General features: G+C 39.9%; 1 protein-coding gene across 1 annotated transcript in view; it reads left to right on the top strand.

Moving 5' to 3' along the window:
• PDC (phosducin) overlaps positions 1-15,088 on the top strand; it is a 269,366-nt gene extending 254,278 nt beyond the window's left edge. The window contains exon 4 of the mRNA XM_044085318.1: positions 14,376-15,088. Within this exon, the coding sequence (XP_043941253.1) occupies positions 14,376-14,912 (537 nt within the window). The 3' untranslated portion in view covers positions 14,913-15,088. The remainder of the gene's footprint in view (positions 1-14,375) is intronic.
• The last annotated feature ends 1,358 nt before the right edge of the window (positions 15,089-16,446 follow it).

Raw genomic sequence — 16,446 nt, 5'->3', positions numbered from 1 at the left:
CAGCTACAATATTCACACACATTGAAAAATGAAAAAAAAAAACTATATATATATATATATATATATATATATATATATATATATATATGGATCACCTTCATTTCGTCGACAGTTCATTTCACTGACAACCAAGTCAGCAGGCCCAATTCACTGAAACTTCATTTCACTGACACTTCATTTCACTGACACTTATTTCGGTGACAATGATATATGGCCTATTCCCCACTGTAGAGCGACCCTGGAGTTAGAATATATAGTAATGGGGTAAGTCTCATACATTTTACATTTTACAGTATATAGATACATTCTTAAATGAATAAATTCTGCCAAAAAATAAAAATTATAGAAATGGTAATATGGGGGGCGTGTGCCCCCACACAATCTCCCATTATATACTTATTATTCTACGTGGGTCACTCTACAGTGGGAATAAGCATATATCATTGTCGATGAAATGAGTGTCAGTGAAATGAATTTTCAGTGAATTGGGCCTGCTGAGTTGAGTGTCAGTGAAATAAACTGTCGACGAAATGAAGGTGATCCATATATATATATATATATATATATGGATCACCTTCATATATATAGGCAAAAATAATATGTATGTCTTAGGTCCCTGTCAGTAGATCCAATGCGACTGCTCAATATCAGAAGGCAGATGTTTAAGCAAGTAGAATGCCCAAATATTAGGTTTACAGAATGTTTCTGTATTCTGGATATATGTGCGTATGTTTGAACATTTGCAAGTTAGGGTTAGATTAAGAGCCAGGAAATGGGATAAATGTAGTGTTATATCTCTGTACTGTGTGTTTGTAGTGTCTATGAGTGTCTTGCTTCGTGCGACTGTTAGGCAAAGGGTGTTTCATAAAGTAATGTGTAGTATTCGGGTTGGGGTAAAGGGTAGCACGTATGAGTAAGGTGGTGTGGGATGGAAGCATGACCTTAAGTCATGTGTGTTAACCCAAGCATTTCCCCTGCCCCAAACCCAACACTTATGTAGTCTTATGTTTGTGTGCTTGCTCACAGAGTGGAGATGCTGATCCTGAGAGTTTAACCTTAATGCACCTCTTACAGTTATCAAATGCCTTGTTAGTATCTGCGAACATGTGGCAGGCCTTACACTGCCTAAGATAATCAGAATCTATCCCATTTTGAAGGTTAGATCATGCACTGTTTCCATGCCATATATAAATTAAATTAAGACTCTTTCTTTTTAAAAATAAAAATCTTAGAAACACTGCTGTAAGTTCAAACATAGCTTTACACTTGTCGAACAACATGAAATTGATAAGTTTTTACTAAGTTTTCTTTTTAAGCAAATTACATATGTTCTCTTAATACTAGATAGTGGTACAAAATGGAGAGTTTAAAAGTAAGCTGAAAGAATGGCTTAAAACCGAAAGAATGTCTTAAAACCGTATGTATGGTAGTGCACTAGCGATGGGTAAAATGATACTAATAAGAAAATAAATGAAGTTAAATTAGTTTAAGGGGGTCCATCACAATACTACTGAGCACTCACTGCTCCAAGGGAAAGCAGTTGGACTTGTCTCACCACAACAACATCCTTTGGGGAAAGGCATTAATAAGTGCAGTCCATATGCCCATGGACCCAGGCACGGGTCCTCCAAGGAGAGCTTGGACTCTAGCCAAAAAATAAGGATCAGTGAAAGAATGCACCCCTCTTGAGCTCCGCATTGAAGGCATTGTGCCTAGTCTGCCTGTAAACAAGCAGAGAAATATCCTACTACCCCTGTAGGGTCTGTAAGCAATTGAAAATAATTCACATATAGCCAGAGGTATCTTTTCCTGTCTCTGTGGTGATCTACAATGCTCCCATCCCAGTAAACTGATTATTTCTGTTGGTCTGATCCTTTTCTCTTTTGTAGAAAGCTGCTCCTTGAATGATTTTACCCTTTCTATCTCACCTGTGTGGATGTCCCAGTGACAAATTTCCATGTAATGAGTTTCTTTGCTGCTATTACACAATACAACTCTATCAAGGTGAGAAATTTGGGGTACTCCATGTGTAAGTCATTGTTATTAGTGGTCACAACCCCTTCATGTTCTTGTAATCATATAATAGTTTGCTCTATAATACATTTCTGATGCCTTTACTGGGATATGAACTCTTAGTTTTCACACCTAGATTATCTGCCTTTTGAGTGTCAATTTCTGCATTTTGAGGAGGGGCTGTGAATTCCCTGACAGCTTGATGTATTTTTTTCCTGACTAGCTCAACTGCTTGCTGATAAAGAGTTTCAGTCAATTATTTAACATACTGTTTCTTCACATGAACAGATGTAGACCATCCCAAAAGTGTAAAACGGAATCCGCCCAGATGGATCACAATACCTTAATAAAGCCAAAACCATGTGACCTGGGCAAGTAACGCAAGCTGCAGCACTTAATGTAAAAATAATAATTAAGAGCAGGATGCAAGCTGTCCTGGGGGGTTTGTGCCATCAAAGAAAATGTACATCAAAAGTCTGTTTTTCATCAGATGCACTAGCACACTCTGAAGAACTATTTGCATTTGTGGATGCCAAACCACCTTAATAGTAATGTTTCTCATCTAGGTCTTTGTTCCCAAATAAAAAAATGAAATAACATGCATTTGTTGATGCATATGTTCCTATATTGTAAAGATTAACTCCCTGTACTTTCCTGCAATTCCACGTGGCATTCATTTAACCTCTCTGGTCCCTTTCACTCTAAGATCTACTCTCCCTAACAGGTGACTCACCAAGAAGAAGATGCTGCCTTTTACAATGAGATCTGATGCTATGTTTCTCGGAATTATTTCTCAATGTCCTTACCCCGCACTGGTTTAATAACCTTAGAAGAACCCACTCAAGCAGGAACATATATGACTCTCCACTATATTATTTGCAGATGGAAGTGCTGTATCATTACAGAGTATGGAAATACTGACACCGTAGTGTCGTCCACGAAACACATACTGAGATTTTGTTTTATGAAACCTCCAGATGTAAAACATGACAAACACGTGCAACATATTTTTAAAATCTATTACACACAAATATAAAAATATCTTGTTTTCCTAATAGATAGTGTCAAGAAAGTGTCTAAAGCAAGAAAAATGTTACATTTTATATGTCCAACAGACACACACGCGCGCGCGTGCACAGACACGCATACATGCATGCGCGCGCACACACACACACACACACACACACACACACACACACACACACACACACACACACACACACACACACACACACACACACACACACACACACACACACACACACACACACACACACACACACACACACACACACACACACACACACACACACACACACACACACACACACACACACACACACACACACACACACACACACACACACACACACACACACACACACACACACACACACACACACACACACACACACACACACACGCGCACACACATGCACACACACGCACACAGACGTGCGCACACAAATCTATATTTATCTGTGTTTTTTAGACAGAGGTAAGGCACAGTATATCTCACTGATGACATTATTCTTTGAAGTGATCCTTTCTCACTATGTCAAGTACAAAAATTGTAAGAGTGTGAGCTGAATCACTTAATATAATGAGACAAGCAAATGACAGGCAAAAAACAGATGCTTAAGTTTTCAGACCGCATGTCTCTTCATAAGCTGACAAGTTCTCATAACAAACATTGTGTAATACAATGAACAAAAAAAAACTTTCATCTCCAGACAAGGGTCTCATACTGACTGAAATATTGAAATGGAGCCTGAGAATGTTTTTTTTTTCTGTTATTTTTTTCTTTTTGTAAGTTGCTGAGTGATCCATATTAAAATGGCAAAACATTACAGAATAAGTCATTAAGTCATACAGTTATTTTGTAATGTTTTGTCATTTTAATATGGAAATATTCTTACAACTGGGCTCCCTGGCTGCACCAGGAGTAGACGGTTCTGGAATGCATCCACCAAAAACTGACACTGGCATCTGCCTTGACCCTTGTGAGTGTGCCTCTCCTCTCTTGTCTGACACGGTTGTCTTTAAAGCATCCTACTTCTCTTCATTGCATGCGGCTGCCTTCGCTCACAGCCATGTCAGCCACTACACCCATAATGTACCCTTGTCTCTATCTTTGGCTCTCTTATTCTTCATAACTTGCAGATCCCACCTATCTCATTTAGTGTGCAACTTTTACTTTGCCTGTCTTTGTTTATTTATTGAATGTATGCTTTTTGTGGGCTATAATGAAAAGTCTTTGGTCATTTATTTTAGAAATATAGCCAGGATCCTTAGAGAAAGAGGGTTCAGGCACCTAGACAGTGAGACATTTCCCTGTGGTACATTTTGTTGGGGACATGTGGCTGAAGTGACATTCAACTGCAGAGAAATATGACTGTTTGCAAATTTCCAGTGTGCATAGAGAAGCACACACTGCCATGCCCACAGCTTTAATAACTAAGTGCATTGGTGGGGGGGGGCAGAAGAAGTGATGAGTGTTGTGCTCACTGTACAGTACATGCTTATGTAACTACAACATGCAGAAGTGTGCTACGACATGGAGGAAATTCTGCATGCAGCTCTAGTCACATTCATGCTCCAGTATGCATTTTAGGTAATGTTCCCTACACACTGTGAAGGGGACAGTGGTCCACACACACCAATTACAAAGGCGCTGCTCATTGTGCACTGCATTGTTATTGCTACTGACATGCCCACTGACCAGCCTGCTGCTGGTGCCTGCCGTAGTGCCTGCTGTCTCATGTTGCATTGGCTGTCATGGACATTATTTTCTTCCTGTGCATTTGGTTGTTGAAGTTGTGGGCATGGCACCACATTCTTCTTTGCCCACAGGGAATTTGCAAACAGCCATACTTCTCTGCAGCTGAATGTCACTTCAGCCACATGTCCCCAACGAAATGTACCACAGGGAAATGTCTCACTGTCTAGGTGCCTGAACCCAGACAAAAGCCTGTAGATAGGAGCATTAGATAAAGCAAAGAAGATATGACTACATACCAGAGGAGTTGTAACTCATCTCACAGAAAATGACTCCTTGACAGGAGGGACAGTGTGTATGAGCTCATATCAAGAGTTGTGAAGGGGTCACTCTCTATAAACAGGAAGAGGCCGGGAGAGGGAGCACAAGCAGTAGATTCTAGAACCAACTATTTGCTTGATCTGCAAGAATATTTTTCGTAGAGGGGTTATGATTCATTAAGTGGACTACCCAGAGCTGACAGTAGAGAGGGTATCCAAAGAACAAATTCAAGAAGTGAAGGGACCTGTCAAAAAAGGAAGAGGGGAAGAGAGAGAAAATTCTGATTGTTAAATGCATTTAATGTGTAGACTAAAGAAGCAAATCATCTCTTTCTGCCATCAAGCAACTGTAATATGACATTCCCTTTTCTTCAGAATCTGGATAGACCTATGTAAAGTTGCTAATTCGCTTAAAGGGTACGTTGCTACAGAATATTGCTATATATTACAGTACTAGAAAGTGTTACTTCCATGCATGCTAGTTATGTAACAAAGGAGCACACTTGGATTCATTGCGGCGTTGAAAAGAAAATACTGTTGTTTCTGCTTCTGTTTGGCAGATAATTGTGGAAAACCCCTAAAGTCTGTCAACAGTTTTTTTTAACTCTAAGCAGGAAATTATGGTATTAATCTGAGCAATTCTACTTGCTTAAAAATCCATTTTACACTACACAGGTGAACAGACAAAAATATAATATGCTTAATCAAGGAGTTTATTTTAAGCTGTCTCAGAGCATGTGCACTTAACTTAAAATAATATTTCTGTCTGTGTTTTGATTATGTTATAGAAACCAAAATCCAAGGCGGTCTATCAGCCTCAAGTTTTAGCACAGTTCACTATAGCTGCTCCAAAACTGATGAAAGAAACACAGTAACAGAAAAAAAATGAACAAACACAGAGGTCTGTCTAGTTCCAACCTCACCGCCATGAGTGTTAAGGAAAAATAAAAAACAAAGAAACTAGTGGTCTTAAAACTTTGCTGATGAGCTCAATCACAATAATTTCCAAAAATCATGAAGACCAGGTACTCTTCCAAAGCAACAAGCTTTTATTTGTCACAGACAAGCGATCCTCAGTTTTTTGTTACTAAGGATCACTTGTCTGTGACAAATAAAAGCATGTTGCTTTGGAACACTATATGTACTAACTTTGTAAGTAATTTAGACTAGTCTGCTCTGATCTGTCTCCAGTTTTGCAGAACATCACTGATTTCACCTCATATTTCTGCCCTTTTCTTGAGGAAGTCACTTGACTAACAGTACTTCAGGGTAACTGGAAATTTGAGCTAGGCTCCACAATGGTCCCCTGGGCCTCAAGCCTAATAACTACCTATGAACCAGAGTACTTATGGTGTAAAGGAAGGAAATGAATTCTAGTAAATTGGAGTATTATCATATAAACTATGTTGTTTGGATGTGATCCTTGGTTTCCTTCTTCACCTGTGAATAAATTGGACAGCAATAAGTCTGTGAGTTTAATGTTAATATTATAACTATAAATACATTTTTAATTTGTTTATTTGCAGGCACACAGGTAGGAAATGAAGTTTGTGGGCTACAACAGCTTGCCTAGCATTTAGTGCAGATGAGGAAAGGCTATGAGCTGTTAAAGAGCTGCTTCCTGTAGTACATGGTGTGATTCCCTCAGCCTTCATTTGTCTTCTATGTGACGCTGTTGAGTTACTTCACCAGACAGTACTCTTGAGCCGCTCCTGAAAAGGAACACTTGTATCCAATGGGCTGTCCCAGGCTGTTAGCAAATGTAGTATACATTTGTCTTTGGAATTCCTGCACCCTTCATATAGATGCTAATTAGTATTTTACTGTATGCTATCTGAATATGAATCCAAACACATTTATTGTAGTTTAATTGGTTCCTAGATGTATTTTCACCAAATGTGAGCTGCATGGAAAAGACTTTTACTGTTTCTCTGTAAGACATTTTTTTTTTTTAGAAAATAGCTCTCAGTGGGTTTTTTTTTCTGTAAAAATTGGAAGTTTGTTTGTATCCTTTTTCCCAGTTAGGGGTCGCCACAGCAGAACTCCGGTCTGCTAATGATTGGTAGAAGATTTTTACGTGCTGAGTTACCAGCTCTGACGCACAACCTTCAACGAAGGTACGCCCCTTCACGCATGTCTCCACACAGAAGACGCTTTAGCTGAGAATCGAACGGACAACGTTTTGCTGTGAGTCGACAACGCTACCGCAGCACCACCACCGCAAACTGGAAGTAAATGTTTTAAATGAAATCCCAATCTCTGTACTAAATGTAAGAGTAAAGAGGAAAATAGTATGTACACTGACAGGTTTGAACAGTGTTTATGGTAACGGGACATTGGTATGACTGGTGGGGATCTGATTCATTATCTTGTATAGGGCCCAATTTGTCCATGATCTGGCTCTTTTGACCATAGCGGTATTTGTTGCAACAATACAGCATCATTAGCCAACAAAGTAGGCCAGACAAGTACTGAGTGAAGTCAGATAGGACAGCTATTCTTGATGACATAGGGAAGTCAAAATGAGGTATAGGTGAATGCAAGCATGTAAGCCCACTGTCCACAATTGTATGCTGTACACGGTAATATTTGTGATTTGTACATGATTTGTGGGTTGTTGAAAAAACGAGCTGTTACAACATTTATATTGTCTTTAATTGTTTTGCTTTATTTGTTGCACTAAAGAGTGAATAAATTCATTAATAGGCCTGTATTGTGTAATATAATCTAAATGTAGCATTTTACTAATATATTTCTTCAGTACTTTCTTTACAGCCTCCAACAACTGCAAAGGGGCTGACATTTGTCAGGTTGTACAGTTTGCATTATTTGCAGTGAAGATCAGACTTCCCTTTTCAACCACACCTCCCATACAACTGAAGCTGTTAACCTGCTCCACTATCTTCCCTTCTATCTCAATTCTCAGCTTCTTCTGATTTTGCCATTCGCTGCCATTGCCACTGTCTTATCGATGCTTAGTTTCATCCCATATGCCCTCAGGTTTGCATTTCATTCCCCTAGCCTTAGCTGAAGTTCTTGCTCAGAGTCTGCCTATAGACCCACATTTATTTTATTTTGAATTTGTTAACCAGGGTAGAACACTGATCCCATTAGACCCATTTCAGTCTCAGCAAAGGGAAAAAGTTAAACTACAGTTAAATAATATTATATGCAGAATGAACAGCAAAATCCAATATATATATATATATATATATATATATATATATATATATATATATTATATACAAAGTGAATGCCATAGTTGGCTCAAGAGAATAAAGACAATAGATAAATGACATTATATACAGAGTGAAAAAAAGCACAATGTATACATGCATTATACATAAAGTGGAGATCATGACATTATCTGCAAACAGCAACTTTGTTACTCTGCCCCCTCTGACCTGATTGCTAATGTAGTCCATCACTAGTATGAACAGCAGTGAGCTCAGAGCTGAACCCTGATGTATGCCTACTCCCACTGGGAAGCCCTGTGTGAGACTGAACAGTGTTTGTACTTGAAGCATTGGGTCCTTGTACATAGCTTGCAGTAATTCTACCAATGTTTTCAGTACTCTGAACCACAGCAGGACTGCCCAGATCAGCTTTCTTGGGACCTTGTCATGTGCTTTCTCCAAGTCTAGGAGTGCCCGTTTGGATTCTTACCTCATCACTAGCTTTTCTCAGCTATCTGTCTCACTGTTAACATTGAGTCAGTTGTGCTGCATCCTGATCTGTATCCAAAATGTTCATCTCCCATCTTACTTTCTTCTACTCTGAGTATTCATTTATCAGTCACGTTCCCCAGAACTTTCACGCACTGTGACAGGATGCTGATACCTCTGTACTGCCCACAGCTGCGAATGTCCCCTTTGTTCTTGAGCACTAGTACTAGTATGCTTATTCTCCAGTCATCTGGGATACATCTTTCTCTCCACACCACAAGAGTACCCTCAGGAACCATTTCTTCCTTAGATCACCCAACATCTTGATCATATCTTCTGTGACCTTATCTGAGCCTCCTGCTTTCCCTGAGTTCATTTCTTAAGTGTTGTTCTTCTATGGAAGGCTCCTCCTCTTCTCTCATTGTGGGTTGTGACTGGGGCAGTACATCTTCTATGGGATTTCCTTCATTCAGAAACTACTGGAAGTGCTCCTTCCATCTGCCTTTGTTGCCCTGTGGACTGGTGAGCAGGTTGTTTCTGGCATCCCTTACAAGGGTCGTCTATCTTCCTTATCTTTCTGTCTTTGCCTTGCAGCCTGATACATTTCTTTGTACCACCTGCTTAGTCTCTTTCCAGAAGCTGGACAAGTGCCCATGATGCCTTGTTCTTTGCTATACCAACTCCTGTCTTAGCCTCTTTGTTTGCCAACTAAAATTCCATCTTAGCCTGGTCCGGCTTTTCTATCACCCAATATTTCCTGCACTTCTTCTTTCTTTTGATGACTTCCTGGACTTCTACATTCCATCACCAGCTTTCCTTACATAGTTTATTTCCATACCTGGTTCGGCCACATATCTGTTCTGTAGTCGTAACACATGCTGAGGTGCAGCCATTCTTCTTCATCTCCACCTATTTCCTGTTTTTCCTGAGGTACTAGAGCCCTTACTAATTTTGATCCTTCATGCTTTCTCTCCAGTCATCTTCCTGGTCTTCAGCCTAGTCTCTGTTGACCTTAGAGCCTTCTCTGACTACTGCCTGGGGATGATTGTGGAAACCAGTGGCATATGCTGTGGGCTGACTGTTTCACTGGTGATGACTTTGCAATCATTGATTCTACCACAGTTCCCTTTTCTTACTAGGAAGAAGTCTACCTGAGTTCCATGTTAAAGACTCCTGTATGATGTTTTGTGACTATCTCTATTGCTAAACCATGTTTTGGCCACCAACAAGTTATTTGCCAGACAGAAGTCTAGAATGGCCTGTCCTTCTTTATTCTCATTGCCCCACCCATATGGATCCAGACAGTCCACATATCCTGCTCTGTCCTGATATGTACATTAATGTCCCTAAATCATCCTGCCCTGCTTTAATCAGTAGGTCCTGCAATTGCACCCTGAATGCACTCTTTTCCTCATTATCACAACCCAGCTGTGGGACAGAGGCTGAAATTAGGAATTCTGCCTATCCTTACACCGGAATCTGATTGCCATGGGGCTGTCACTAATCCTGAGGACATCCCTCACTGTCTTATAAAGCCTCTCCCTCACAAAAATTCCCATGCCATTTCTAGTCTGTTTGTAGACACTGGATCCCAAATCAATGGACTTTACTGCACTGCCCTTCCATCTTGACTACTGGATGTCCAGCCTCCTCCTTGCCATTGTGCCATCTACTTCTAAACTACATCCTCTTAATGAGTTTACTCTAAATGTAGTAATTCTTAGCTCATCTTTGGCAGGTTGATTGGTTTTTGTTCAACAGGGCTATCCCAAATAATTAAAGCTGCACAACTGGACACTGGCTGGCCAGTAACTTATTAACCCAAGGGTTGCTGGGCTGTATGGTAGACACATACTGGCTAACAGGGTCACATGAATCCTTCCCACCATTAGCATGGGTCCCTAGCATTGGTCAGAGTAGACTGGCTCTTCATCTCACTTATCACTGGCAAATACCCATGCCAATTTGCAACATTAGCATGACCAAATCACCTAGAGCCATATTTTATACCGTCAAGTGGCATGCAGTCTGTGATCCATGTTCTTCTATCTTGGGGATACTGTACACCACAGCTGATGTGCAAAGCAGTTGGTCTACACAACTTTTTCCTCTGTGGGCACTATCTACAGTCTGCGCTGCTGTCCACAACTCCATTCTTGAGTGAGTTTGAGATGGATATACTCAGTATGTTTTTGGGAGGTGGGAGCTACCCAACAGAAATGCAGGGTAAACATATAAACTCCATACAGGCACTGACCAGAGGTCAGGATTGAACCTTGTACCTTCTGCATGGAAGTAGAAGACCTTCCATTATTCCAACTGGTACCTCATTTAGAAACAAAATGTTCTTTGGTCAACAGCGACTTTGCGGCTAAATCATTGCACGTTTTTTTTAATTCATTCAATGAACCTGAAACTATTGCACTTCTCTAGGATAATTAGGCTTCTCAGTAAGTTATATGCCTCCCACCCATCACTTAAGAAAACAGGTATCCATTTCATTGCTACACTATCATTTGCCTGGGAATGCTGTTTTGTCTTCCTGGCATGCATTTTCCAGTCATTTGTTGCAGGGTCAAAGTCGCCCGTCTTTCCAATACAATCAGCCATTGTTATAACATTGTTCTGGATGTCAGCAAAATAGATCCCAAAGATGAGGAGTCTTAGCAAAGAATCCTTTTAAATCCTTTTACTTTTTTTTTTTCACACTCCAAGAGTGTAACCATAACTTTCACAATCTGAGTTCTATCAGATATCCAATTTGCAATCCAAAAGACAACGATGGATTTTTTGTTAAGTTTTACAAATGTGTCTGTCATACCAGCTTGCAGAATGCCATAAAAGCCATAGCCAATCAAGATGGGTAGTATGCACTGCGATAACATTATCCTCTGCCTCAGTGACTTTTTCAAAGATATTTACTAGGTTTAGGAGGTGGAATCTACATTTCACAAAGGTAAGATCATTTAAATAATAATTCTCTTACTGCTTTTCCAGATTAGAGGTCGTCACAGTGGAACTCCAGTCTGCTAATGATTGGCACTGGATTTTTACGGTGCCGAGTTGCCAGTCCGATGCCCAACCTTCAAAGAAGGCACACCCATTCACGCACGCACCTACCTGCATGTCTTTAACATCACTCGACCATGGGGAGGACATGCAGACTCCACACAGAAGGCACTCCAGCCAAGAACCAAACAGGAGAACCTCTTGTTGTGAGGCAACAATGCTAACCACTGCACCAAGCTAAGATCATTTAAATCAACGTCAGTTATGTTACCTATGTTTGTAGTTATAAGTATTGATACAACTTGTTCCATGATTTTACATATAAAGCTGGTGAGACTGTTGAGCCTATATTTACAAGGGTCAGAAAAAGAGCTGCCTTTATATAGGGGCATCAGTGTAGCAATTCTCTAGATTTCTGGAAAAAAGCACGAAGGAAAAAAAGACATTGTACTGTGCTGCGTATGCAGGCAGCTCATCTTGATGAGGTCTGTGCCATAAGCAAGATGGTACAACAACATTCTAGGTTTTGCAGACCTGTTCTATAGCAAGTGTCTGACATATATTGTACAACATTTGTTCTAGCTCTTCTTACAACACCAAGCATTCAGTAGGAGATGGAACTGTGCTGTGTTGTTTGCTGCCTTTACATTGCTGGATATATTACATTTCTGTCATGCATCTAGTTAGAACGGACTACAGTTTACTTACTGCCTTTGAATTGCTGTTTCTGTGTTGCACATTTTAGAAATGTATTATTTATAGTACCTCAAATGAGAGCAGATTTCAATGTCAGTAAAGTTAAGCTGCCATAGCCAGTAACTTGACTGGAGTTTAAATGGGCTGGTGTATTCAGCTTGTGCACTTTTAACTACTGAGCCAGATGCTGACTTTATCAACAAAATTAATGAAGTGAGTACTTGCTAGAAAGAGAGCCAAGCATGTGTGCAGAAGCATCAGAAAATTAACATGCAGAGAGTTAGAGAGCGAGAAAGAGACAGAGCAAGAGTGACACAGAAATGTATGTGAGAGAGAAAGAAGAGAGAAATGTAAGAGAAAACGAGACTGAGAGAGAGATAGAGAGAAATATTGAGAGACTATGATCATGTGATGCACTGGTCATGTGATGGACTGGTAGGGCATGGATGCTGATTGGGTGGGGAGTGCTGACAAAACTATTTCTGTACTCAGACCTTCCATTATAGTTGTTTTGTACTTTTTCTGATATACTGGAATTCATTTTACACACAGCTGTCACTGGCAGCATTTAATGTGGCTACATCGGTAGCTAATTGTATTTGTTACAGTTAACATCATCTATCTCTAGCCACAATCACTCTGCTATGGGCAGCAAAGATTTTCACCCTAATCCTTGCACTTACTCATTGTCTTACTTTGCCCAGTCATCCTTTTTTCCTAATGTCTGTACCATCTTATCAGCCCTTCTTTAGACTATCTTTTTCTAAACTGTTGTTGCAAATTCCCACATGCCTTTAAGTAACAAACAGTACACTTTCACTATGGCATTTGCCTTAGCATGTCACATGCTCTGAAACTTTTCCCCTCAAAAACAGCCTCTGGGTACCACATGCCAGCATCTGGCTTTAGCTCAAATCCACGGTCTGGTCCAGTCAAATGAAACAAGGTATTCTAGACTGGGCACAGTGCTGTTTGCCACTTTTTTCAGGCCTTTTTGTGACTTTTTAATTACAATTTTATCCAAAATATAAATGAAGTTCAATTGAATAGCACAGAAAACAAAGTTCATCACTACCTAGTACAGCAGAATGCATGTAACTCATAACACCAGATGAGTCCAGGTCACAGGCATAAACATTGTGCAAACAGGAAGAGTCATTAATGGAAAATGATAGGCCACAATGCAGTCTGTATGGGTACATAGTACTTTGTGATGAACTGATCCACATCATTGGCATGGCTGCCTTCTGGCTTAGAGGATTAAGGAGCTGTTAATGAGTTGTTTCCTGTGGCCCAGTGGTGCAAGGTTTGATTCCTTCAGCCTCCATTGTCTAACTGTGTGACTGAGCAAGTCACTTAACCAGGCACCACATCCAGGCTGAGTATGAAAAAGGTCTATGGAGATCAGTGCTCTACCCTGGAAAACAAATACAAATAAATAAATATCATAAATGATAATGTTGCTGTTGTACCAGTGCCATAAAAACATCAGGTAGCCATTGAAAAAAATGCTTCTACTTTAATAATACAGTGCATTTCATGAATAAAGGTATCATGTAGGTGGAAAAGGAATTTTCAACAGCATATCCTTTTATCTTTTAGAAGCAATGCTATGAAACCACTGAGATCTCAGAGGCCTACGGTTTTGAGCTGGTAATAAGTTTCAACTTGTAGCCCTAAAACTGATCCTTTCAATTTTCACTTACAAATGGTGTTATTAAAGTAGAACTCTTAACCAGACAATGTTCCTAGGTCAGCTTTGCAAAGGGGCAGTTATGACTAGATGGCTTACCTGGTTATAAATAAGAAAAAATTTTGCTCACAGTAATGTAAACAATTTTTTAAATACAAAGGATGTATCAGCCATATTCTGTGTCATGCTCATATCATAATGTCTGCAAATCCACACAATGCTTAATTTGATATTAATCATGTTTTTGTCAATTTTTGTAGATGAGCAAAATGGAATATGAACTAATGCAAGACAAGGAAGATGAGAGTTGTCTGCAAAAGTATCGTAAGCAGTGCATGAAAGAAATGCACAGCAAGCTAAGTTTTGGGCCTACTTACGGGCAGCTCTACGAGCTTGAAAGTGGAGACCAGTTCCTGGAAGTCATTGAGAAGGAACACAAGACTACAACCATCATAGTTCACATTTATGAGGACGGAGTCAAAGGATGTGATGCACTAACCAGTGGCTTAACCTGCCTCGCCTTGGAATATCCAGTGGTAAAATTCTGTAAGATCAGGGCCTCTCACACCGGGGCTGGAGACCGCTTCACAAATAGTGTTCTGCCAACATTACTTGTGTACAAAGCTGGCGAGCTGATTGGCAACTTCTTATGTGTCACAGAGCAGTTTGGCGAAGAATTCTTTGCTGTGGATATTGAGAACTTCTTAAACGAATATGGCTTGCTGCCTGAACGGGAATTTTCCAGCACCGTGAACGGAAGTGACAGTGGTGATGATGATGATAATGATATTGAATGAATATTAAATGATTATCGTTTCTCTTTGCTTTTGCATAGAATTTGTAATGTCTGGCTCTCTGCCTCCATTATCTGAAGACATCTTACTACAACGAACACACAATCCTGTTACCTTCATTGTATTTTACAACTAATTTCATGTCCCAGGCAAGCTAAGAGAATGTCTGAAATAAAATATTTTGCCCTAGCAACTTCATTATTTGTGACCAGAAGTGTTATGTTGCAGTAATGAGCAACATGCATATATCTGAATGGTGATCATATAAGATATAATCGTTAGTTACTAATGAAGGTAGAAAAGAACATGGTTTAATGTGACAAAGTTATACTTATTGGCTATAACATCGACTGGCTGTGAAATATTTTTACAAGACGGCATGTCAGAAGTAATAAGGGATCCTGTAGTGAAGGTAATGAAGGCACTCTGAGGCCACATTAAGCTGCAGCCATTGTTTAAAAATATCGTAAGGTCATCAAGAAGCAAACATTACTGAGTCAAACACTACCTGCCTCTTTATGACATCACACTACTCTGCAAATGGCTTCTGTGCAGTATTGTTATTGGACAGGTACAGGTATCTCTGTCGATATAATATTTAAGAAAAGCATGCGATATCGCAAAGTTTTGTTTGGGCTTTTAAATGTTTATTTTCTTTAAAATAAGGATATCTTACATTTTATCAATCTTCTTTTTAAACATTTATTGCAGTTATTCTGCATTTATTCTGCCTGTAACATACAATGTATCTGTCTGTACTATCTGTCTTAGTACATTCTGGTTTTCATACTGAGCATCACAGAATATGAGAAAATTCTATTACATGGTTAATACCTGCCAACTTCTGATAAGCAAGCTATCAAAGTACCTAGACACCTAGCCATAAATGTATCATTCCTTGTAAAAAACAAGAGATGGGTTTATTTATTTGTTTACCATATCATACATAGTTACTGGGCTTGCAGTCCATGAGGCCCTCGAAGAGCCTAGCCCAAATCCTCACTTGCACTCATGCACCATCTGGTTAAGTGACGTGCACAAGGTCACGCTGTAGGCAAATAAAGGATGAGGGGATCAAACCCTGTACGACAAGAACTACAGTTCACAGTCTTAACCCTCTGCAGAATCTACCAGATGACAGTGGATCATCCTTGGAAGGATCCATTTCTGCCACAGTCCTGGGTTACAGCTTTGAAGAAGAAGAAGTCAAAATTATTGTACAGGTACATTGATTCAATCCAAAACAATGCCAGTAATTTCTTGGTAAGATATTTGCCATGAGAAATGGCTAATACAATATTCAAATGGTAGAACAATTGCAAAGCTAGCATGAGGAGCGTACTCCATGCCATAGCAGGGTGAATTCAGCCCCAGTGACCCAGGTTCTGTCAGCAGGCCAGGGTGTTGGAGGAGACAGGCAGTGAGGGGTGGGAGTAAGTAGCGCATGCTGCATCAGCCATGATAGGAGTAGATAGTATCACAATCCTGCTCTTTGGTTGCCATCTGAGAGAGGGCAGATATTGGATTAAGTGCACAG

This window comes from Protopterus annectens, chromosome 10.part0, assembly GCF_019279795.1.
Source record: "Protopterus annectens isolate FY-2018-M chromosome 10.part0, PAN1.0, whole genome shotgun sequence".
Lineage (NCBI taxonomy): Eukaryota > Metazoa > Chordata > Ceratodontiformes > Protopteridae > Protopterus > Protopterus annectens.
This window is presented reverse-complemented; position numbering and strand designations above follow the sequence as displayed.